This window comes from Gavia stellata, chromosome 2, assembly GCF_030936135.1.
Source record: "Gavia stellata isolate bGavSte3 chromosome 2, bGavSte3.hap2, whole genome shotgun sequence".
In the NCBI taxonomy this organism is placed as follows: Eukaryota; Metazoa; Chordata; class Aves; order Gaviiformes; family Gaviidae; genus Gavia; species Gavia stellata.
In genome coordinates this window covers 51,912,777-51,936,032 of record NC_082595.1, presented here as the reverse complement: position 1 = coordinate 51,936,032, position 23,256 = coordinate 51,912,777, and the positions used below count along the sequence as shown (strand labels likewise).

General features: G+C 38.8%; 2 protein-coding genes across 2 annotated transcripts in view; one reads left to right on the top strand and one right to left on the bottom strand.

Moving 5' to 3' along the window:
• L3MBTL3 (L3MBTL histone methyl-lysine binding protein 3) overlaps positions 1 to 16,930 on the top strand; it is an 85,258-nt gene extending 68,328 nt beyond the window's left edge. The window contains exons 17-22 of the mRNA XM_059827835.1: positions 1,098 to 1,244; positions 2,617 to 2,781; positions 6,556 to 6,647; positions 11,945 to 12,108; positions 13,147 to 13,209; positions 15,614 to 16,930. Coding sequence (XP_059683818.1) covers positions 1,098 to 1,244; positions 2,617 to 2,781; positions 6,556 to 6,647; positions 11,945 to 12,108; positions 13,147 to 13,209; positions 15,614 to 15,757 — 775 coding nt within the window. The 3' untranslated portion in view covers positions 15,758 to 16,930. The remainder of the gene's footprint in view (positions 1 to 1,097; positions 1,245 to 2,616; positions 2,782 to 6,555; positions 6,648 to 11,944; positions 12,109 to 13,146; positions 13,210 to 15,613) is intronic.
• A 2,580-nt stretch (positions 16,931 to 19,510) lies between these two features.
• The window catches only part of SAMD3 (sterile alpha motif domain containing 3), a 38,362-nt gene continuing 34,616 nt past the window's right edge, over positions 19,511 to 23,256 (bottom strand). Inside the window, exons 7-10 of the mRNA XM_009807471.2 lie at positions 22,350 to 22,553; positions 21,784 to 21,955; positions 20,043 to 20,125; positions 19,511 to 19,795 (exon numbers count right to left, since the gene is read on the bottom strand). Of these exons, the coding sequence (XP_009805773.1) occupies positions 19,511 to 19,795; positions 20,043 to 20,125; positions 21,784 to 21,955; positions 22,350 to 22,553 (744 nt within the window). The remainder of the gene's footprint in view (positions 19,796 to 20,042; positions 20,126 to 21,783; positions 21,956 to 22,349; positions 22,554 to 23,256) is intronic.

Genomic DNA, 23,256 nt, shown 5'->3' with positions numbered 1-23,256 from the left:
AACTGAACACAGTATTTGAGGTGCGGCCTCATCAGCGCCGAGTACAGAGGCACGATCACCTCCCTACTCCTGCTGGCCACACTATTTCTGATACAGGCCAGGATGCCGTTGGCCTTCTTGGCCACCTGGGCACACTGCTGGCTCATCTTCAGCCGGCTGTCAATCAACACCCCCAGGTCCTTTTCTGCAGGGCAGCTTTCCAGCCACTCGTCCCCAAGCCTGTAGCGTTGCCTGGGGTTGTTGTGGCCAAAGTGCAGGACCCGGCACTTGGCCTTGTTGAACCTCATACAATTGGCCTCGGCCCATCGATCCAGCCTGCCCAGATCCCTCTGCAGAGCCTTCCGACCCTCGAGCAGATCAACACTCCCTCCCAACTTGGTGTCATCTGCAAACTTGCTGAGGGTGCACTCAATCCCCTCATCCAGATCATCGATAAAGATATTAAACAAGACTGGTCCCAAAACTGAGCCCTGGGGGACTCCGCTTGTGACCGGCCACCAACTGGATTTGACTCCATTCACCACGAATGATAGGAAAGACTGTGAAAATATGACTATCTTTTAATGGATAATCACAAAATTGCATTTGCAAAGATGGGGCATTCACTGCAGCAAGAGGATGTGCACCATTCCTCATACTGTGCCCTTGCAATGCAGCTCTGTGTGGACATTACGTAACAGAAATAACCTCCTTCACAGAAAAAATGGCCATGGGAATATGACTTTATTTGGAGAGAGGTGGGTATAGTCAAAGGCACCCTGTATTTTATGTATAAAATACCATTATAGGTATGAAAGAGCATGCTAAGCGTTCATCAAGCAATTTTGCAGAATGTATGCTGTAATATAAATTAATACAATTTTTGTTACATAGGTCGCTGTCAAAAGGGAATGCGAAAAACATTCAGGTTGAGGTTTTTAATTGGTAGATTTATTAACATTTTAAAGTATGATTACTTACTGCATTTTTTCTAATCTTTGTATTAATTGATTGCATCTGCTTCTAGAAAACTGGTCTCTGATGTCATTTCATTTGAATTGAGTGAAGTCAGTAAAGTGTCTGAGAATAAGGAGGCATTTTTCTTCTTCAACTTCTAGTGCAGTCAGCTGCCCCTATTCAGAGCTGAACTTGAACAAAGAAAGCCTTTTACCTGACCGGTTGAGTGGGGAGATGCCTGCAGCCAGTCCTGTCCCCAGAAACAGAAAAGTGGAAGCAACTGAAAGATCCACCTCTCCTGTAATCAAGTAATTACGATTGAAGTGATGTCCGTGACTAACAGCAGTACTTTATTTTGGTGTTCTGCAACGTAATTTGTAGTTGTGTAATGGCTGAATGGTTTCAGAAAGGCCAGCCTATTTATCTACATTTACAGGGAAGAAATGGTTTCATTAGTGCTTATCGAAAAGGTCACCGAGCTGTCAAACACTGATACTGATTTTACTGTGTGTGATTTAATAAGAGTTCGGTTTCATCTTCAGTGTAACTAGACTACTAAGTGGTTAATTGGAATTTAAAATGGATTTGCCCATTGGTTTCACTTAAGAAAATGATTTATTTGTGTTTCTTTTGTTTGCTGGGATGACCTTATTGATGTGACTGTAAATTAATGTTGCTTTTTGAAGAATAGCTACTATAAATTCTGTCATTATTATGGAAGTGGGGAATCAAATTACTGAGAGTGAGTTTTGCAAGAACAATGCTGAAGTGTGTAGCTGAAGCTTCTAGCAAGAGCACTGGGAAAAACCAAAGGGATGTGATACCAAGATGATGGTTTTCAGATTATGATTTTCTATCAGAAATGGTGGACACCGACTCCTGTGCATATTTTGTGCTGTGGGGATACATAGAGAATTTAAGAAGGAAAGGAAAAGAGGAGAGGCTTTCCATTCTTTTCAAGGGCTACATTACTGTAAATGTGAAAATGTGACTGTTCGTAGTGAAGATTTCCAGTTCCCACTGTAAAGGACCACATGTTTTTCAATTACATTCTCGGAGACAGTTTCAGCTTCATGCTTTAAAAACCAAAATATTCAGCTGTCAAAGAGCACTGCCTGGTTTGATTGTTCTTATAAATGTAGTGTTCTGGAAATCTGAAGTGAATTAATTACCCTCTGACAGGTAGGCTGGGTACCATCCCAGTGAAGCCAGTAACAGTTTGAGCAGTGTTTTCTGTGTCAGGGACTGTGTCAAGTGCTACTTTTTTCATTGTCCCAATTAAGAGACTGCATAACATTTTTAAAGGGTCCTGGCTGCACAGCAGTATATCGTGGAAGGGAGAGAAGGGATAGGAGGAAAAGGATACTTCAAAGTTTTCTTGTGTTACAAATATTTGTAGTCGATAGCTTATTTTCAAAAATAACATTAGGCAAATTCTATTCCTGTTGAATTACCTAAACGTTTTACCTTTGATTTCTTAGGGAAGAGAGTTCTGTATTGTGATTTCTGAAAATCCCAGGTATACAATTTTGTTGGTTGCAAGTAAAAAACTTATGTGTATTTCTTAAACAAAAACCTCGTACATCTTCAATTACATTAATGACTTTACCCATGGAGAAAATAAGTTGAACAACTTGGCTGCTTTCAGTTTTAAACATTTTGTTAATTTGTTTTAAACAGTGACAGAAAATGCCCCAGCCCTGGTCACGTAGGTATGAAATCTTCAGCTCACAATCAGTCGTCTGGGAAAACTGTACCAGAAACAACTAAGCAGGAAGATGCAGAAAGTAAATCTCCTTGCAAGAAGCCCCTGTTATGTGATGTGAAGGAAAAGGCAGCACCTGGGTAACTATCAGTTCCTTTCAAAGTATGGATTGTTTGGAGTCAGTCAGTTTAAAATACAACTTACCAGGCAATGCAGTACAGTGATTTGTCCGTGGAACTCTTGGAAGCGGTGACATGAGATCGTTTCGAAGCTTGCACTGGAAAATAGTATTTATGGTATAAGAAGGCTATCTTTGAAACTAAAAAGATAGAGTTCAGTGTTTTCATGGGGTTTTTATGTGAGGCAATAGGGTTCCATACATTTTTAATTAGTTACAAAATCAGTGCATTATTTTATTGGCTATTTTCATACAGAAGTAGAAGACACTCTGGAACAAGAAGTGTCATTTGTTATGTATTTATGTCAGCTACATTATCATGTGTTCATAATATATGAACTGTAAGTGTTAGCAATAGTAGTGTCTTGAGAGGCTTTGGAGAGTTCGTATTATATGGTAAATACCTCACAGTAAAGCTGATGATTGAAACTTAACTGCTTTATTAAGAATCAATTAAATCCTCTGAAACTCCTCTGCAAGATTTTTTTTTAAAACTTCTTTTTTTTTCAAATTGGGTTAACCAGATCTGTCAGTGTATTATGATTTCCCTTCCTTTTTCCACTAGATTTTTTTTCTTTTCTGAACTATTATTAGTTGTTTCCTTTATTCCAAAAACCTATGCAAAATAAAAAATAAAATAAAATTTAATGTGTAGCTTTTTGCACCTTTTAAAATTGGTCAGCTTTTCTTTAGAACATTCTTTCATATTGTTTCAATCAGGTGATATTGTTCAAGTTATACTGAAAAAGATCTAGTAGGAGCATCAAGCAGTGTTGATATAATTTCCATACTACAAATAAACAGCATACACCAGTCATACTCAAGTGAATTTACACAGCAAAAAAAGACAGAAAACAGTTTCATGTGTAGTTTTGAAATAACCTGTGTTAAATAATAGGTGTCATTCATCACATTAGCCATAGTTGTAGTAAATTCATCTTTTTCTAGACATAAACATTGGCTTTACAGACTATCTCTTAATTAATTGAAGAACAATTTTTTTGTCTTTCATTTTTTAGGTGGTGTTATCTTTATGAAGACCTAAAATAACCAATACACGTGCTATCTGTTCACTGTATTGAGTAATTTTCATTAAGAGAATAACAGCCTTGTGCCAACTTTGAACTACCCAGAGGCTTTGCAGTTTCTGTTTGAACTGTTTGAATACACTGATGATTATCTGGATTTTATCGTCTAGCTTTCCACATTCTTTATGTATCCAGCATAGTCAGAGACGACTTTTAGTTGAATAAACTTCCTTTGAAAAAGGCATGAAAAATAGTGTTCACAGCATTAGGTATATACGAACTGCTAGAGTTATAAAATATTGAGCATCTGGTTATTGCAATACCCAGTGGATTTTTCAGATGTGTATTGGAAGTACACATGCATAATTGAAGACATAGATACGTATACTTGTGTGCTTTTTAGCTGCTGAGCTCATAGTGTGGATTTAATTATGTTTGACTTCAGTACAGTTGTGTATACCTTCATATTCTAGGTGATCATTTGTTTCGTGGAAGTCCTTGATTGAGGAACCAACCACATACGGTCAACCATGAGATTTATTCTGTTCTCTTAAATCTAAGTGGTACTTAGCTAATCTCGAGTTCCACTTACTCCTTTTCTTTCCTATTTTTTTAACTAGTAAGAGGTATATGTGTGTACAAACAATTATGCTAGAAAATTCTGGTTTGCAAAAATACGTGTGTAAAAACTGCGGTCTGTCCCTCTGAAATGTTCCTGAGATTAAAATTCAAGATAAAAATTACATGCAGACAGCATATGCAATATTAATTTGAAAGTATCTTTAAACTATCTTCAGAGTAGCAAAAGAATTTCACTGTAATAGGAATTCCACTCTGGAAATATTTACAATGAAGGAAGGTTCTCAGGCTTGGGAATCAAATGGTTCTACCTCTTAAAAGAAAATTCAATTTATCTTCCAATGTCTTCCCCAAAACCTTCAGTTCATGATACTATCTTGTGTTTAACTAGTGAGATAAAATTTCTGGATGTATGTTGCTATGAAAATTGTGCTTGAGAAAATAGGAAGGTAGATGTTTCCTCACAAGTTTTGGTGATCACTCTTCCTTATGTTGAATTACAGTAATAATTTACTTTGGCTTTGGAATTAATTGCACTACTTTGTAGCATCTTACTCTAGAAGTTTTCTGTGTTTGTGGAGGTTAGGAAAATAATTTTTAAGTAAATAAATGCAGGTGATATTTCTGAGGAAGATACTGTGGAGAAGTCCTTTGTGGCACAAGAAGGCATGCCGGCTATATGCATTCCACTGGCATTGCTTCTCATACCATTATTATTTGTGTCCTACTATACTACAAAGGCTGGATTTTTCAGATTTGTTATATTCATTTTGCACCATTAATAATGTGTTAAATATATTTCTGTTGATGTCAGTGAGCTTGCAGCTCCTAGCTGATTTATTCTGAAATGCTTACTTGTATTTAATAGTATAAATGATATATAAATTATATTTAATAGTATAAATGTAAATAATGGAATTAAACAGGTCTGTTTCTTCTGTGGATTTGTGTTTTGAGGTTAGCTAATATTGATGTCTAACAAGGTGTTAGCTCTAGTTTGGCTTTTTATCTGTGTTTAAGACAATTGTAAAGGGGTTGTTATTGACTGTTTCTCTGGTAGATAGTAAAGTGTGAGTTCATGTAGTGGGCTTTCTTGTAGTGGGCTTTCTTGTAGTGGGCTTTCTTGTAGTAGGCTTTCTTGTAGTGGGCTTTCTTGTAGTGGGCTTTGTAGTCTTGACTTTAAGATCATTCTATCTGGTGCCTGTTTTTAGAAAACGTTCATTACATACTTAGTATCTCTGAGAGCTCTGCCTCTGTGATGCTTTAGTAAAAATTGGCCAAAGTGTTCTCAGGTTCTTAAAAGCAGAAGGAAATAAATGCACGCATAATGTCAGCAAGTTCATATAAGCTTCATTTCTGTAAAAAAACAGACTGGAAATACCTTCTGATGGCAGAGTTTGCAGAGTTTCCCAGGGGCTGACTTTAAGATGCAAGTACACCCACCCCGCTTTGAGGTTCTCTTATTTCCACCTCTCTTGCCCCATTTTTCTCAATAGGGGAAAGGTGTTTCCTCTTTGTAAATGTTTGGAATGGCAAGGCTGAGGGAGCAGCCACAGGCAGCAGGCAAAGAGTGGCTCTTTTGGCTGGATAAAAAATAATGCAAACATAGTAACAAAAGAATACCAGATATTTTCAGCGTGATCATCAACGGCTGCACAACAGTATGTCAGTATAGTACAGGAGTTGGGGTGGGGATGAAGGTTGGGCAGAGAAAAAGGAGTAGATGATGTTTCAGACAGCTCCTGAAAATGGCCCGGATAACCAGTAAGGCTTTGTAGGAGATGCAGCTATATATGTGTTCTTCACTCATCCCATCTTTTGCTGTGGACACACTTGCTGCCTTCATTTGTATCTTTTCCAGTTTGAGTTATGAAGTCAAGTGCGTTGATAGGATTTACGTATTCTTAGTTTACACTACTCTTGAACCTTCATTACAAAATTCATGTCAGTAGTCATGCCATTTGTATAACTCAGAAATTAGATACTCTCTTTTTTTTTGCTTTATGATGCTACAACATCCTTTTTGTGGGAATCCTGCTATGTTAATAGCATTGTTAGCAAGAGATGTCATCATGCTTAGTGATTTTTTATGATGTATTAATAAAAAATGAACATCTTATTTTCCTCAGTGGAGTACTACAAACAAAGGACTCGATAAAGAACAAAGAGTGTGAAGAGGAGGAGATAGAAAATAAGCTGCTCATTTCAAATGAAATTAAAGGTAAATTGGCAGTACTTCATTTGTTTCATATTAAAATCTGCAGAACTGAAGAAGTGTGATGTTCCGTGAAATTCTTCATGAAACTGCATTACAACTTCTTTTCCACATTCACTATTTGTGTCCAAAAATTTCTTGACAGCAGCACTTACAACACTGTGTTTCTTTATCTTGTAATTGTCAAAGGCTTTGGCAAGAACTTTATTGCAGCTGTAAAGATGAGTGCAAAATGAATACTGGTATAAAAAGTTTCATTTCAAGAATATTTTTCCACTGACTTTTAAAAATAGGTAATTAAACCAGTTTGAGTTGTACAGGTATAATGTTCACTTACTGCTTCATAAGTGTATTGAAAGAAAGTTAAAGCATTTACACATTACAGGCATAATGCAAAGTTGAAGGTGACTTACTCAACCCAACCTCAGTCTGCTGTGCAGTCTGATACTTTCCAGCAGCCCATATGCAGAATGGGCCCTTTCTTTTTCATGAGTGTTACAGAGGGATGGCTAAAAGTTTTATTTCACTGAAAAACTGGAGACACTCCAGTGGAGGACCAACAAGATGATTAGGTGGTTGAAGGACTTGACATACGAAGAAAGGTTGATGGAATTTGGGAAAGGAAGGCTTGGAGGAATCTAGTCACAGTCCTCCAGTGACTAAAAGGTGGTTGTAGGGAAGACGGAGGTACCCTCTCCTCCAGGATGCACAGTGGTGGGGAAAAAAGGAGGAAATTCTGTCTGAATAGAAGGAAGAAACTTCTCACCATGAGAACAATTGGAATAGGCTGCCCAGAAAAGAGGTGGAATCTCTCTTGCTGGAAGTATTTAGGACTTGGCTTGACAGGGCCCTGGATAACTTAGCCTCATGCTGTGCTCTTAACAGAAGGTTGCATCGTACGGTCTCCAAAGGTCCCTTCCAGCATGGACTTTTCTTTGCTTCAGTGATTATGTGGTTATGTGTACTGCTGTGTCAAAACTCTTGGCTGTTCGCTGATCCAGTTGAACAGATTGAAGTAGCTGTTCTGTATTCATTTTTATCCTCATTGTTTAGAAAGAATACAGCACAAATCCAGAACATCACAGTCTCACAGTTGATAATTATTTTGCGTGTGTGAAACTTAGTCTGTCAGGCTAGTTATTAGACTGAGTCGGTGCATTGTTTCGGTGCAGCTTTTGCTGCAATAATTTTATTAACTCATGCAAGTTGAATGAGAAACTAAATGTCTTGATTTCATAATTTCTTAAATTTTTAGGTTTTTTTCTTCAGCAATTCGTTGTGCAACACAAAATTAGTAAGGCTTTCATCAAAAATCTTGAGACTTGAGTAACTGTGGTTCTTTAAGGGCTACATTTCTTACATTTTAAATGAGCTTATTCTTGTAAAAGCCAGGAAATCCTTTGAGACTAGTAGAGCATTGCGTAAAGATAAAATTATGGTAGTGTTTTGTTTTCAATTATTAACCTCTACATTTATTTTATCTTAAAACAACATTTGTCTGCCAGCGCTTTTCAGATAGATCTAAGAGGCAATCTGAAGAGCGTGTGAAGTATGAAAGATTCCCTCTATTACAAGAACTGTGCAAAAGGTGTAAAAAATCCAGGTTGTTACAGTGTTTTGAAACATGATGTAGTTCAGAATTCTGGACAACATTAAGCATTAAAAGAAGAATCTCTCTAAAGCAGATGAAAGAAAGGGAGGTTTTGGTCATTTGAAGTATTTTATTTCAGCAGAATGGAAACATACTGTTTTGATGTTGACTTTGCATTATATAACACTATACAAAAAATTTAAAATTAAATCGTTTGGAGCATTTTAAATTGTCTGCAATTCTTTTTTTACTCTAAAAAAACTGTCCTGATTTTGTGAAGCATCTTGAGTTTGGCAGAATTGACTATTTGGATGAAGTTTCGCCAACAAGCTCTGTTTACTAGGATACACTTCTGTATAGGGTCTTGCATAATTAGATTTATAAAACTATAACACTTTCTTACATTATTGTGTAACAAAGTTATCCTTTTTACCTCCTTTTTATACACATGATTTTGTGCCATTATTTGTTTAAATGTGCCATAATACTTAATCCGTAGGATGAAAATGGATCATTGAGTTCTTGCTATCATAGTCATGGAAGGCTCAAGCTAAAATAATTGCAGTTGTGCAGACTTTTGTGAATTGTGACTGCTGGTACGCGTGCTTGTTGCCCTATTTTTTCTGCATGTCACTTACATTATTATTCTTCAGCCTACTTTTTCCATACTTACTTGACCAGTTCTCTACTGTCAGTACACAACGTGTACTGCCATCTTCCCTTTTTTTAAGAAAGATTTATTTGGAGCTAAAGAACTCCACTGAAATCATGGCCCCTTCATAGTAGCTTTTTTTACGGACACAAATCCTGTGCTTAAAAACCTGGTATGTGATAGGAGCTAGAACATGCAGGAGGGAATTAACAGTGTTAATGATCTCTCATTAATGCCAGAAAGTGTTTGCCATTCAGCTTCTTTGAAACATTAGGTTATATTTTGTTGGAAGGTAACTCCCTAAGAAGATAGAGATGAATTAAGGAAGATATGGTTCAGGGAGAAGGATAACAAGTATGAAGAAGAGTGTAGGGGCAGGTGGGCTGATGCTGAAGCAAAATGTCAGCGGAGGAGAACAGTGGTCAGGGTTCAAAGTGTGAAGTTACTGCATCTGGCTCTGCTATCTCATGTGGAGCTGGCAAGCAGATTTTGTTTCTTCACTTATGTGGTTCAAGGAGCTCTTTGTGGCTCTGTGATGAAACTGACTAACCCATGGTGCACCTCAAGTTACTGTTCTCCTAAATGTCCAAATTGAGACGTAAATTGCAGTACATCACATATTTTCTCTGGCCCACAAACAGGGAAGCAGGGCTTGCAGAGCGAGGAGTACCAGAGCATGAGGGTAGGGAGAACTTTTAGATGTCTGGTTTTACAGACAATGATTGTAGCCAAAATACTGTGCTTTGCACTGTCTTTTGCAAGAAGTTACCCACACTAAACTTAAACTTCCTTTTCTCAGGGATGTGGTTATACCTGCTGCAGGGTTGGGGACTGGTCTTGTCTTTTCTTTTCCTCCATCCAGTTGGGTAAATTGGCACTTTACACACTCCTTTCCTGCTGCTCATCTTACCTATGAGGCAGATAGGACACAGGCTGAGAAGCAGAGGCATTTTTGCCCACATCCTCAAAGGCATTAGGCACTGCATTCATTTCCATGTCAGTAAATAGAGCTCTTGAAAGTGAATAGATGGAGTACAAGGTTTAGCATTATGCAGTGTCGTGTTAGTGAACTTATTTTCTGCTAAGGTCATTCATAACCAGCTGACCTGTGTTTGCTTGATGTTTTCCAAAAAAACCCACAGCATGGACAGGTGTCCAGCATAGATTTTTCATCTGGAACTGTTAGGATTTGACACAGCTGCAAACTATTGAAAATAGAGACATGGGATAGATAGGTAACCTTAGCTGTCAATGCTGCTACACACTATGCATGTACCTATATTCTCTTACATATACATATGTTTAAACATGTGCAAAAATGGAGTGCAATTTGCTTAAAGTTTTCTTCACACAGTATTGCTGTCTGCTATTTATATTACAGTATCAATGTATTACATGTTTTGCAAATGGAAAACAAAAAATATATCTAAATACTTACATTTTCAACTCTCTTAAGAGACCTTTTTTAGAAAGAAAAAATCAGGGGATAAGGATGGGGAGAGGATTCAAGGGAACAATGAGAAAGATACTGTTTGGTAAAACAGGCTTTACATTCAGCATGCTTGCTGCCTTACAAGACTCTTTCCTTTCTCACTGAGATTTTTAGTAGTAGTAGAAGCTCTAAGGAACATGTGAAGAACAACAGTGAAGTGTAAACAGACATTTAGGGAACTCACTTCCAAGAGTTAGATACTAAGAAAAAATTAAGGAGTCTGTTTAAAAATGTAATCAGTGGGCTGAGAATACTGACTAAATGGCTTAACTTATGAATAATTGACGTTGATATAAAATGAGACTAAGTCTTGAAAGTAACAAAAACTTAAGTTAGAGGAGCAGAACAACACAAGCAAATGTAATCACATTGTATATTGGCCACATTATATATTCTAGACCAGTCCCACTGTGCTAGCAAAAATCTATAATAGGAATTTGTGCCCTAGTTGTTGGGCACAAATGTATGAAAACCAGAACAGTAAGGATAGGGAGAACTGTGAATAATAGCAACTTTCCAAAAATGGAAGTAGAATGGAGCTGTAATAGAAGTGTGCGATCCAAACAAAAATAGCACAGGGATTTGTGAGTGATTGCATGAAGCCATGTTAGTAAGGAATATTAGGCATAGGTTCTTTGCTGACTATTCTGTTCAGAAATGAATTCCAGAGGTTTTCCACAATTTTACTTGGCAATTGGGAAGCATTCAGGCCTGAGTTCATAGCAGGCATGTTGCTTTTGCATTTAGCAGTGGATCTAAGTGAACATAGATGTCTTACGTAGTTTGACATCATTCGAGGCATGCCTCTTCACTCTTTCCTCCTACACACATCTGCAACTGCTGCTGCTCTCCAGACAGCAGCAGCAACAGCAGCATGTGGCTGAAGCCACCCTCCCACCAGTACATTACGTTTGAGGCTGGTGGCATAGGAGCTTATTCCTTCCATTATGGATAAGTGAGATTAAAAAGGGAAATGACCTTGTAAAAAACCCCATAGCATCATGGAGGAGTTAAATGTTATTTTCTGAATAAAACATTAAGTTAAAGTGGGAGCAGGGAATTTGCAGACATTTGTGGTTTTTCCTCAGAAGGACTGAAAAACATTTTGTTGTGGATGAGGCATAAATGTTGTGTGGGCTGGAACTGTACAACTGATTCACTTGGGATTTTGTAGCAGTGTAGTGCTGCTTTTGATGAAGTTATAACAGCTCAACCCTGGAATTAAGTTAGTTCCTGTACTACTGTACAACTATTAAATGTGGGTGTGATTTATTGTATCAAAATATTTAAAATTATGTGACTTATGGTGTGGTATGCCAACAGTTGTGTTGTGTTGGAAGAGGCTTTTTCCATGTAAGAGTAGTTACATTTATATAGAGCTAATATAATCACAGTCATACTAGTGGAAGGACAGTCATGGTACTCCTCTAATTCTGGTGTAAGTAAAACTGTACAGCTTGTATGGGGAGGCCCAAATATATCAATAGAAATGAACATGCTTTTACTGTGACTGATCTCATCACTGACTGAGGGATTTAATGCTTGTTTGTTGCTTCCTGTTGTTGAAGATGTTGAAGAGCCCAACACACAGAGGCTTCTTTCTCAACCAGTTATTGTGTCTTCCAAGTTGCAAATCCCTGGCCTACCCTTGCGCTGGGAACAGCAGAGCAAGCTCCTTCCAAGTGTAGCTGGGATCCCAGCCAGTAAAGTTTCTAAGTGGAGTACAGATGAGGTAGGTTTCCCCCTGTATTTTCTATCTCGCTGCCACTGCCCTCAAAGTCTTGGTTGATTCAGAGCTTTAGATTAGCCCCACAGATTAACAATAACGCATTAGTACTCAGAGCATTAGGGTTAGCCAGACCTAATGTAACAGATCCCCTAAATGCCCGTTCAGCTGCCATCCAGCCCTGGAAGCTGTAAGTATTAATTCGTATGTGTATAGATAGGTATAGATATAGATAAACATGTATGTGTATATATGTATTCACTGGAGTTAAAAAAGAAAAGAAAAGTGCTAAGTGTGTGGCCCAGCAGATCAGATGCTCAAGGTCTACACTAATAACATCTAGCCTCTGCACAAACATTCTGGAGGAATGGTTTAGGGGTCAGCATGGACCAAGGAGCTATTCCTGGTACATAGTTCGGATGTGGCACACTGTTTTGGAGGGTGAAATTATAGCGCAGAGAGGAACGGTATGGATATGGTCAGGCCATGACAGCTGATTTCAAGATTAGACCCCTGTCGCTGTTCAAGTATGTAATAATGCTTGGACAGACAGGGTCTAGTCCCAGCTTTACTTTCAGAAGTACCTATGACTAAGGCAGTTTACTGCAGGTGGGACAGTCGGATCTCCTCTAGTCAGAGAAGAAAGAAGCATGAGGTTTGAAAAAGGGTTTGCTAATCTCTGTGCTGTAAAAAATAAGGAAGAGGAAAACAGCAACCATTTTGGTTTGTGTAAGTGATTCACCAAGAGAAGATTCACAGTTCTGGATCTGCATGAATAGAGTAACTGGAGTAGTTTTGAGGGCATAGCCATATCCCATTCTTAGATGTCCTGTGGACAAGAGTGGCACGTGCTCTTTTAGTTTGCAGATTTTGTGAATCCTGTCCTTAAACACCTAGCTGCATGACTCCACGTGCTTATAGAAGAAGGTGGAACACTTAATATGAGGCTGTAAAAACAATAGCTAAACAGTTTATTTTAATGATTGTCAACCTTTAAGACTATTTTGACAAAACACAGTCTTACTAAATCTTTTTTTGTGTCAGGTTTCTGAATTTATACGGAGTTTACCAGGATGTGAAGAACATGGCAAGGTGTTTAAAGATGAGGTGAGTGGATTTTACTTCAAAAAGACACAGAGTAAAAAGCTTGGTGGAAAGGTTAATTTTATGTCATCACTAAAAATACACATGAAGTAGTAGGATGAATAATAATAGTCAGATGCAAATCTATGGAAGATTAGGTTGGTTTGCAGGTCATGGAGTGGGAAGGAAGTAAAGAAGATAAAACTAGCTAAGGTCTATCGTGCTTCTCTAGCTTTGTTACTGCGACTGAAATTACATAGAACTAATGGTAGAAGAGGAGGAACTTTGTGATTTACTACTGTTCTCTCTTAATCTGGTTTGAGGAAATCTATAAGCATGTATGTTATTTTAGTTCTGCAGGATGTTAATAAGTAAAATAGAGCAGTGGTTCAAGAGAACCACCTCTTAAAACTCTTTGCATCTTGTCTGATTGCACTTAGCTCTTGATGCTCTTTCTCCTGATGTAGCCAGTTTACGAGTGTGATTTGAGTGAGCGGGAAGTGAGAAGATCTGAAGGCTTCTGATGAGGTTCAAAGGAGCGTGTACTAACTTTGTGAGCACACCAGGCATGCATTTCTGGTATTTGAGAAGATTGTTCTGCCAAAATCATCATTAGGAAGTGAAAGGGCATTTAGGTACAATAGGCCTTTATAAGCTAGGTTGGCTTTTTCTTTTCGGCTCAGAGGTTTGTTACTCCTGTTAATGCTTAATTTCAAGAAGGCTGTGATCACACATTGCCAGAGTGAATAGTTCAGGTGCTTATCCCAGCCAGACTCCCTGAATGGGTGGAGTCTGATACTGTAATATCCCAAGTCAGCCAGCCTTTCAAGTGAAGAATAATTGTGCTACATAGACTTGAGAAGGCAGCTCCTGAGCAAAATGCATACAGATGGCCCTGCTAATCTCCTGCTACAAAAGTTTTCAGGCTGTGCTGTAGATTGTAATGACTATTCCAGTTGCATATCAAAGGACTGACAGGCTGCATCCATCTCTGGGCATTTTGCACTTGCTTAGATGTTAGGCATTTTACAGTTGCAGCAGGTATTCAGGCCTAGATCATCCCCTGTGTCACTTAGGGTGCCTCACCAATGAATTTAAGATAAATGAAAGCTGGCATATTGTTAATCAAGTCAGCAGGTGGGAAGTGCGACAGAGATGGTTGAATCCTAAACACTTTCATTCTCAGAGGTGTAAGAAAATACTTCCCCTCTTTAGGATTCAGCCTCTTAGGCTTTGTCTGTGAGTAGTAAATTAAACCTCTTCCAGTGAGGCCAGCCGGCATGGACTGGCTGGCGTCAGTAGGTCTTTTGGTATGCAGGTGGTGTTGGTTCAAACTTCTGCTGTGGAAATGAACCCTCATCCTGCTGATGTTAAGATGCCGCAAAAAGCCGGGCACCCCCACGTTCGCACACTTCTGGTTCTGAGCCCACCCAGTCTGGCTTTGTGCACGACATGAGTAGAAAGTAATTGTGGTCACTTGCTGATGCTATTCTCCCTGCAGTGTTCCTTGACTTACAGTGCCGGGGTGTGCCTTGCAGGCTTCCTTTGCAGTGTGTCTGATTCAGAAGGCTTGTCTTCTAGTCCTACAGAATCTTAATTACCCTGTTTTTATCTCAAATTAGTATCTTTAAGCCAAAGCAGTGCTCCTGATTTAACCACAGTTGGCTTTTAGGCCTAGCTATCCTGCTTATGTTAGATTGAGAACTTACTATGGATACCTAAGTGACCTGAAGTTCACACAAGAAGTATTGGTCCCATTGAAGCCCTTGGAAGTGAGCTTTCTTTTCATGTTTGAATTTAGCGCTCCTGCTGACAGCGATTTCCTTACAGGAGAATATTCACTTGTAACATTTATTAAAATGGCAACACTACATAGCTGGCAGAAAAAATACTCGGTGTTTTGAAAAGCTGTGTTTGTGTCAGAGGCAGTTTTATGTAGCCTGGCGCCTGTTTACATCTGGGACCAAATTAATTTTAATTTTGCTATTTAATGAACAGAAAGAGGTGGCCTGATGGGGATTCCAGTTCTGTAGTTGGGCATGAAATCCAGAAGCTTTCTTATGGAGGCTTGCATAAAAGGAGTAACTAAGATGTTAAAAAAGCATTACTGTGCTGCAGTACACTTGAATTCTACTTCATTTACCCATTTTACTTTTCAATAGCTTTTACTTTATACTGTCAGTATGAAAATACGACAGACAGTTGTTGTCAAGCAGAAGGACGATCATCATCCTGTTCTTTTGGACTAGCTAATCTGTCCAAAAGGTTGAAATTAAAGCTATCCTGAAAGCATTTAAAAGTGTTTGTATTCAGCCGTTCCTTTATACTGTCTGAAATTGCTGCGAATTTTCTTTTCGTGTTTTCTGAAACATCTATACTGCTGCACTGTCAGACCTATTAATAGCTCTGTGTGTTTTTTCTTTTAAAGCAAATTGATGGAGAAGCATTTCTGCTAATGACCCAATCAGACATAGTCAAAATAATGAGCATTAAACTGGGACCAGCCCTAAAAATCTTTAATTCCATTCTGATGTTCAAAGCTGCAGAGAAAAACTCACACAACGAACTTTGAAGATAATGGAAAATGTGTACAAGCCAGCTTTCTCCACTGGAGCTCATGTTTTATTCAAAGCACAAAGACTCGTTAGAACTGTTGAATAAGGACTCTCAGAAAGGAAGAAACTACCTTCAGCACTGGTGGACTATTTATATTCTCCTAGAGCCAGTACGCATCTGAATCCTTCTGGGAAGTGTTCAGGCTTTTGAGAAGGTACTATGTAACAACTGAGTCAGCTAGTCTTATTTACCAAACTAATGGCGTTAATTCTCCATGGATGGTTAGGATCCCTAACTTGCTCTGGACATCAAGAAAACCTTTGTTAATTATTTATGCTGTATTATATAAGGGAATGTTAATATTTTCTAAGAATTCTTGAATTCTGCTTCATGTACCCATTTTACTTTTTCAGAAGCTTCTACTTCATACTATCAAAATAAAAACTGATTAGCCAAAAATTAGGCTACACGTAGCCAGATGAGACTGTTATGGCTAATACGTATTTGTGCCATAGTTTAAAAATGAAACACTTAATGTTACATACATGACACTTTATGCTACAGCATATAACTTTACAGATTATAAAACTCTCTGTTTGCTTGTAACAAAACAAACCAAACCTTGTTGGGGTTGAAATTACAATGCTTTTTTGATAACTGAATGTTTTTACTTTTGCACGATTACAAAATGTTATGTGAGTTTTTCCACCAGCATCTTTAATGTATTTTACCAAAAGATCAGTATAGAGAAGGCTGCAACTGAAAAATAAAGTTTGACTTCATAGAAGACTTTTTGTTTATGCTGCACAAGAGAGTCCCAGCCTTTTACATGGGAGCCTGCTACAGTCCTTCAGCACATGAAGGAAAATACGTGTATTTTGAGGTAAGGATATTAGCAAAAAAGAAAATATTTTCATTCATGTCTGCATATGCCAGTATAGTTAGCACAACAGTGGAGAAAAAACAGTGTGCTAAAGCTAGGGCTGCTACTCTGGTTTCATATTCCACATAGGTTTGTTTTCCCAGTGGTGGCAGAATTATTTCACCCACCACTTCCTAGTTTTAAAGTCTGATGTATAAATGAATAAGGCATAGGGGGAAAGACAAAGCACAGAGGAAAAAGACACTTAAACACATATGGTGCATCGGCACATCCTAGGTGTAAAATGCATGAGTTTCACTGGGTCATTAGCAGGCTGCATATGCCACCAGCAGGTACTTAGGTGAGGCAGCCTTCTTTCTTGGAGGATAATTATAACGATTTGTCAGGGAAAGTCATTGCACTTGGTATATATACATAAGATGTAAACCAGATGCACTTTAAATGGGAGAAAGCCTAGCTACCTGTATACTGAGGACTGTTCCAGAATGTAACTTTTGCAAGAGGAGAGAGAAGAGTTGGATCAAGATTTTTGGCAGCCCTCTTCTTAGCGCTGCAGTGGGCAGTTGCTCAGCCTTCAGAGCTGAGAACAAACAGAGCATTTCTGTTGCACAGAGCTGGGAGAATTTTACATCTTCCCACAGATTTTACTAGGCTGTTCTTAGGCTGGAGTTCCTTAAGATTTGAAGAACTCTCTGTGCCCCTTCCAGATCATGTAGGTGACTGGTACGTGCCATAATATGAGGTGAAACAGGGTCAGTATGAAGTAAGTTGCATTGCTCTGTTAGTTTCCTTCCATAGCATTGCATAAATGGTATTTTTACATTTTGTTCAATATTTGTACATTCAAATTGCACTCTTAATGTACTACAATACAAATAAAACCTGAACTGGAGCCGTCTGTTACATTTGTGTGTGCCCAGGATTTGAACCCAGCTTTTCCCGGGGGTGGTGTGGAGTAATTCCTCACCGTAGCTCAATGTGGCCATGAGTTTAAAAGAGCAACTTGGCTACTGCTGTCTGCCCTCTCCCTAAACACTTACTCCTAAGGCTTACAGGCCAGTTGCTGTCACAATCAGAATCCCATTTATGGACCTGGATTTTGTCACTGGCAGCAGCTGAAGTTGCCTATGCAGATCAGTAAAATGCCAAATTCTTCTGTTTTCTTTCCTTCTATCCTTCCATGTAGTTTATTTTCCCTCGCTCTCTGTGTCTCCCTCATGTGCCAGCTTTGTAGCCTGCAGTGAGACCCAGTGAAGAGATTTGCTGCTCAGCAGGGATTACTTGGGGATATTAGCAGCTCCCTGAATTTTTATATGCCTACTTACAACGTACTGTGGTTTAAGAAATGGGTTTGAATTAATACTGTTTACAAGATTTAGAATAAACCTCACTTCAATGATACAGAGCCCAACTTTTTATTCATACAGCTATCACTTACAACAGTGAGGACGTGCATAATCCTTACTTTTGTATCCCATGTGATGAGGTAGCAGGGTACAGCCACCTCTGTTACAAAAACTACACTCAACAAATTCACTCGAAAACTAAAAACACTCAGGAGACCTACTGAATCTTTAAAACGGCAGTTGGTATTGTTTTGTTTGTTGTGTTGGAGGTCTGCCGTCACGCAGGTAAAGGTTGTCCCCTGATTTCCATGGGAGCCACATGAAAAATCCTAAGACTTTAGCAAGAGAGTCCGGCCATTAAATGCAGCGATCTCCCCTCATACTGCAGGGTCTACCACTGCACTGGAGTCACCCCTGCACAGCCAGGCTTTAACAGAACGTCTGTGGTCTTCCAAGCTGTGTGTTTGAGTGTTTAAAGAATCATGGTGACCACAAATGCTGCTTTGCCTACACAGACATTTTTAGAACTGGTGGGAGCTTGATCTCTTTAGTAGAATGCAGTGTTTTAATAAAAAGCCATTTTAATTTCTAATTAATGCAGTGGGTCGTGTTTGCTGGCTGCTGCTACTGTCCGTCACTAGGTGCTTGTCCGAAGCTGTGCACTGTCAGGCGATAACCCCTGGGATTTCCAGACATGCAGGAGTTAAGAGGAGTGTGTTAGGGAGAACTGGAGGCTGTGGAAGAAGAGAGGAGAGGGCCTCTGCTCTGTGTGGGCAGATAGCAGAGTCACCATGTGGAGAAGGCTGATTTGTTCTGGGGAACAAATTCAGAAAGAAAATGAGGCATTCTCTCCCCAGCACCAAAGCTGTGGTTACAAACGCACATGGCAGCATCCCAAATAAGTCATTCTTGCTACTTGGAGAGCTCATCTCAGAATCCCTATTTAGCAAATTCAGGATTAATGTTTAAAAAAAAGAAAAAGAAAAGAGCGTTTCATGCATGGGGAAAACAGTGAAAACTCATCATCCTGCAAATTATAAATCAGGTCCACCATTTTAAAACACAAAAATTATTACAGTAGGCTTTCAGTGATCATCATATAATGAAATGATGGTAACAAGTAAATCTTTAATTTGTGCCACTTCAAAACATTAAATGTATTAGCATCTGAAGCAGTGAAGTGCTCACATTAACTCACAAGTGTGTTTTTAAAATTCTGACAGTCAAAAGACTATCCAAATTTTTTAAATGCTCCATATGGAAAAATAATACACGACACATGCAGTAATCTAGAAAATTTTATTCTCTCTAATGCTTCTAGACTGCTCTAGAATTTCCATTTAAAATAATGAAAATGCTTGGGTTTTAAATTTTAAAAAAAGTAGCCAGTACAGTAAAAAAACAGGCATTATTAAACATCATGGAGTTATAAATGTAGATACACTTTCACCAGAAAGAATGGCACTGATTTATCTTCACAACAAAGGGATTTATTTTGACAAAATGTCAAATGCTCCCAAGAGTTATGCTTCATACACTATCAGATACTGGGATACTCTAGTACCTCCAGCCCTCTCTTTACCTGGGTGAGCAGGGATGCTGGGCTCCTCACCTCAAAGACCAGGGACTCCAGGAAGTTCAGCGTCCTGTGGATTCTCTTTGGGCACGGGATATCAAACACGTGAAATGCAGCCACCAGTGCAGCCAGGGCCATGGTGCAGTCATCGAGCTGGGCTAGCTCTTCTCTTTCCACGTACAGCGCAAATTCACATGCATTCACATTGAACGGATTTTTTACTTCCAACACTGGTGTCACCACCTTCACCTAAATTAAAGAAAAGGATATTTCAAATGATGTCACAGCATCACTTGGGTGAACAGGTCAGAGAAGTAAGTAAGCGTAATAACATTGCTTTGAATTTAGCTAGTATTTCTGTAAACATTTGCCTTCTACCCAAAAGGGAGGCTAGTGTCATCCTTTTCCAGGAACTAAGCTGAGCCACCAGAAGTGACGTGCCCAGGCAGCTCATAGGAGGAAGAGAGACCAAGACTGCTGGTGCTCTGTCTCCTACCTCCTCGTTCACTGCAGCAAACAGACTGGAATCGTCTCCAAAGACATCTGGCAGGAGTAGACATGCAGCAGTCATTTTCATATCTGTCAAAGGCAATGATTTCTACTAAATTACAAATGAAAATGTTCCAGCACTGCAGTATCATCCTGGAAAAGCAGATTGCAGCCTAAGAAATAGTTAACAGCTCAGCAGTGGAACTGTTGTTCAGTCTGTTTTGAAGAGCAGTTTGTACCACAGTGAAGGTTTAGGTGCCTCAGCTGGCAATGGGCAGTAGTATTCAAGTAATTTGTGACACTCTGCTACTCAATATGATTAAATTTCTCTCACAATAACTAAGTAGGCCTTTGGGTTGCTTCTAGTGGAGTTTGTCAGCTGAGTAACCCAAGCTCCTCTCTCCCCAGTAAATCAAATGTCTCTGGGGAGCCCTGTTGCCAGACGATTCCACTTCGAAGGCTGGGGTACAAGCTGGTGCTGCAGGACCTCCTGGGCCGTGGTACCTGCTACCCCTCTGTTTCAGCTATTAATGACTGTAACACCTTTTTTGCATGTCGGGCTTCTGGTGTTGTATGTTTTACTGAACCTATCTTGTCAGGCATTTATTATCTAGGTGCCAGGTCAAGTTGTTTGTAAGAAAAAATAGGAAAGTAAAGGCCTTGGGACTTTATCAGTTAAAATCTTTGTGGGCATATTGTATAAGAAAAGAGGAAATCACTTACAACATCCATAGCTTTGTAAGGCCAAAGGTATGAGTAGAAAGTCCATAAAGGCTTTCTGGATTAGGCTGTTCGTTGACACTTTTTAATCTATCATGAGCTATTGAGTACTCATGTTTGTAAGCTTAAAGGAAGAAAATCCCAGTATTTTAACCTACTCTGCTTACTTCTGTAAGAAACGACCCGGTAATAAAAGGAGTGAAACTACTATAGGAAACGCACGTGTTTGTACTGTGTTGCTTTTGATTTGGCATCCTGGCATTATGCCTGTTGGATAGAAAATGACAGTCAAAGGAGCACTTCTCACAGAGCTAAGCTCAGGCACAGGCACCTACGGCTGCCGTTTGGGAAGAATAAAGATTATGAGTAACTCCTTCAATGTTTTGTCCCTGCAGAACCGCACTCCCAGACTTTTCAGACTGAAAGGAGTTGAGGGGCAGCAGGTGCTTGGTCCCTCGCAGCCATTGAGCCAAACGTGTTGTGGTACCTGGACCTCTTCGCATGACTGTCGTACCTGCTCGCCAGAGGTACCAGTTTGTGCACTCATTCCTGCAATGTGTCTCTGCAGAGACGAGGTGCTTGAAACACAGGTAGTGGTGACTACTTCTTCCATTATTTCACTGGGATAAAGACTTCAACCATAGAAACAGTACCGCTCTTTCTAAGGGAAATCATCTCTTTTTATGGGACTATTTCTAAACCACAAGATTTGTTTTCTGCATGTGTTTTTAGAAAATAATAAGCCCTCTTTTACATATCCAGAAATACATAATTGTGCTCATCTTATTTTAAGGCAGTTACTGACTTTATTCAATAGAAAAAAAAGTTTCAATACCTGACTGACTTAATTTTCCTAGTAATTTTTTAGCTTTTATTCTTAATGCTTCCCCTTCACTATATATTTTTCAAGCAACTGTGACATTTTAAAATGTTTTTGCAATAAAATTAGAGCTAGTTTAGTTACATAAGTAAGAACAATTAGCTACAACATAACTCTTATATTCAGAGCATAGAAGGTTTGTACTGACATTTCAGAATATCTTCCTCTGTGTGCCGCTTCAGATTTTCTTGCAGCATAATGTTAATTGGATTATTCCTCACCACATACAAAGATAATATGTTTTCTGAATAAATCTCCAAAATCTCAACTGTTTTCTTATAAATGTCCATGTGTGTGAGAAGCTGGAACTCCCTAAAAATCTAAAAGAAAAACAAAAATTTGGTATTATTGCGATCGTCAAAACCAAAACTGAAAACAACACATGAGGTGCATGCTTTGAAGACAGGGTAAGACTAGCTCAGGAAAATAAGATTATAAACTGAAGGGGATGGTTTCATTTCTTTTCAAAGCAGAGAAGAAATACATCAAGTAACACCAAAATACTTCAGATAACCCACTGGCGTTGTGTGTGGCATATTTAACACAGGACTGGTGAATCTTTTGAAGTGGGGTTAGCAGCAAAAACATGAGTTAGATTAAAGAGAATAGTGTTGATGGGTATTTCACTGGAAACATCCAGGAAAATACATGCCTACAGTTGTATCACATCTATAACATAGAATTCAATGTTATTATTAAAAATAGCTCTATTACCTGATAAGGGCATCTTAAGAAAGGAAATAGTCTAAGAATGTCTTTTAGAGGTGCCTTATCACTGATCATCTTCCTCCGTATTTCTATTGTCACATTCATTCTGTTATCCACTTCTTTCCAGTTCCTCTGAGTTTTCATATATTCTTGCTTAAGCCACTTAATGTGTACATCCATTGCACTGCCTTCAAGATGAACAGGTTCTTCCTATGAAGACATGAAGGACAGAATTGTTACAAATCAACTATCCTTTTTGATAGCTGATGTGGTTTGTGTGATTTGAGTGTAGTCAAAGTGTAGTCAAGGTCAGCAGAAAGTACCTGTAGTGTGATTTCAGTACCAGCTCTGTGAACTCACCCTCATATTCTAATAGTTATATTAGGCTCTGTTTTCATATAATACTATAGCTATCAGCCAAGTCTCCCAAGCTCAAATTACATATTTGAGGATATTCATGAAATTCCTATGCCTGTGTCTGGTTTGCCTAATTGTGGTTTATTGGAAATCAGTAGGCAGTTCTAATGATGACTCAGTGTTTAACAATACTAGCTCTGTATTGCCAAGAGAAATAATAGTATTTTTTTCTTACTCATACAGGTCCTAAAAGCAGGATAACTAACTTTCACATTTATGCAACTGAAGTGTTTACCCCCAGGAGACCAGCTGAACTAAGAAAACTTAATGGAAAGCATTATTTGAGTAGTTTGACTGTTAGTGTTTTCAAAGAGTTACTTTGTACTTGAAGATATAATTAACAATCTTCCTCAAAATTGTTATTATTGTCCCTACTGAAATTCGAAAACCAGTAATTACTAAGAGGAGGAGTGACTATCCAAAGCAGTACATCTGTGGCAGTAGCCTGGGGCTGTTTAGTTTCTATCAGAGGATACAGTGAATTTATCCACTGAAA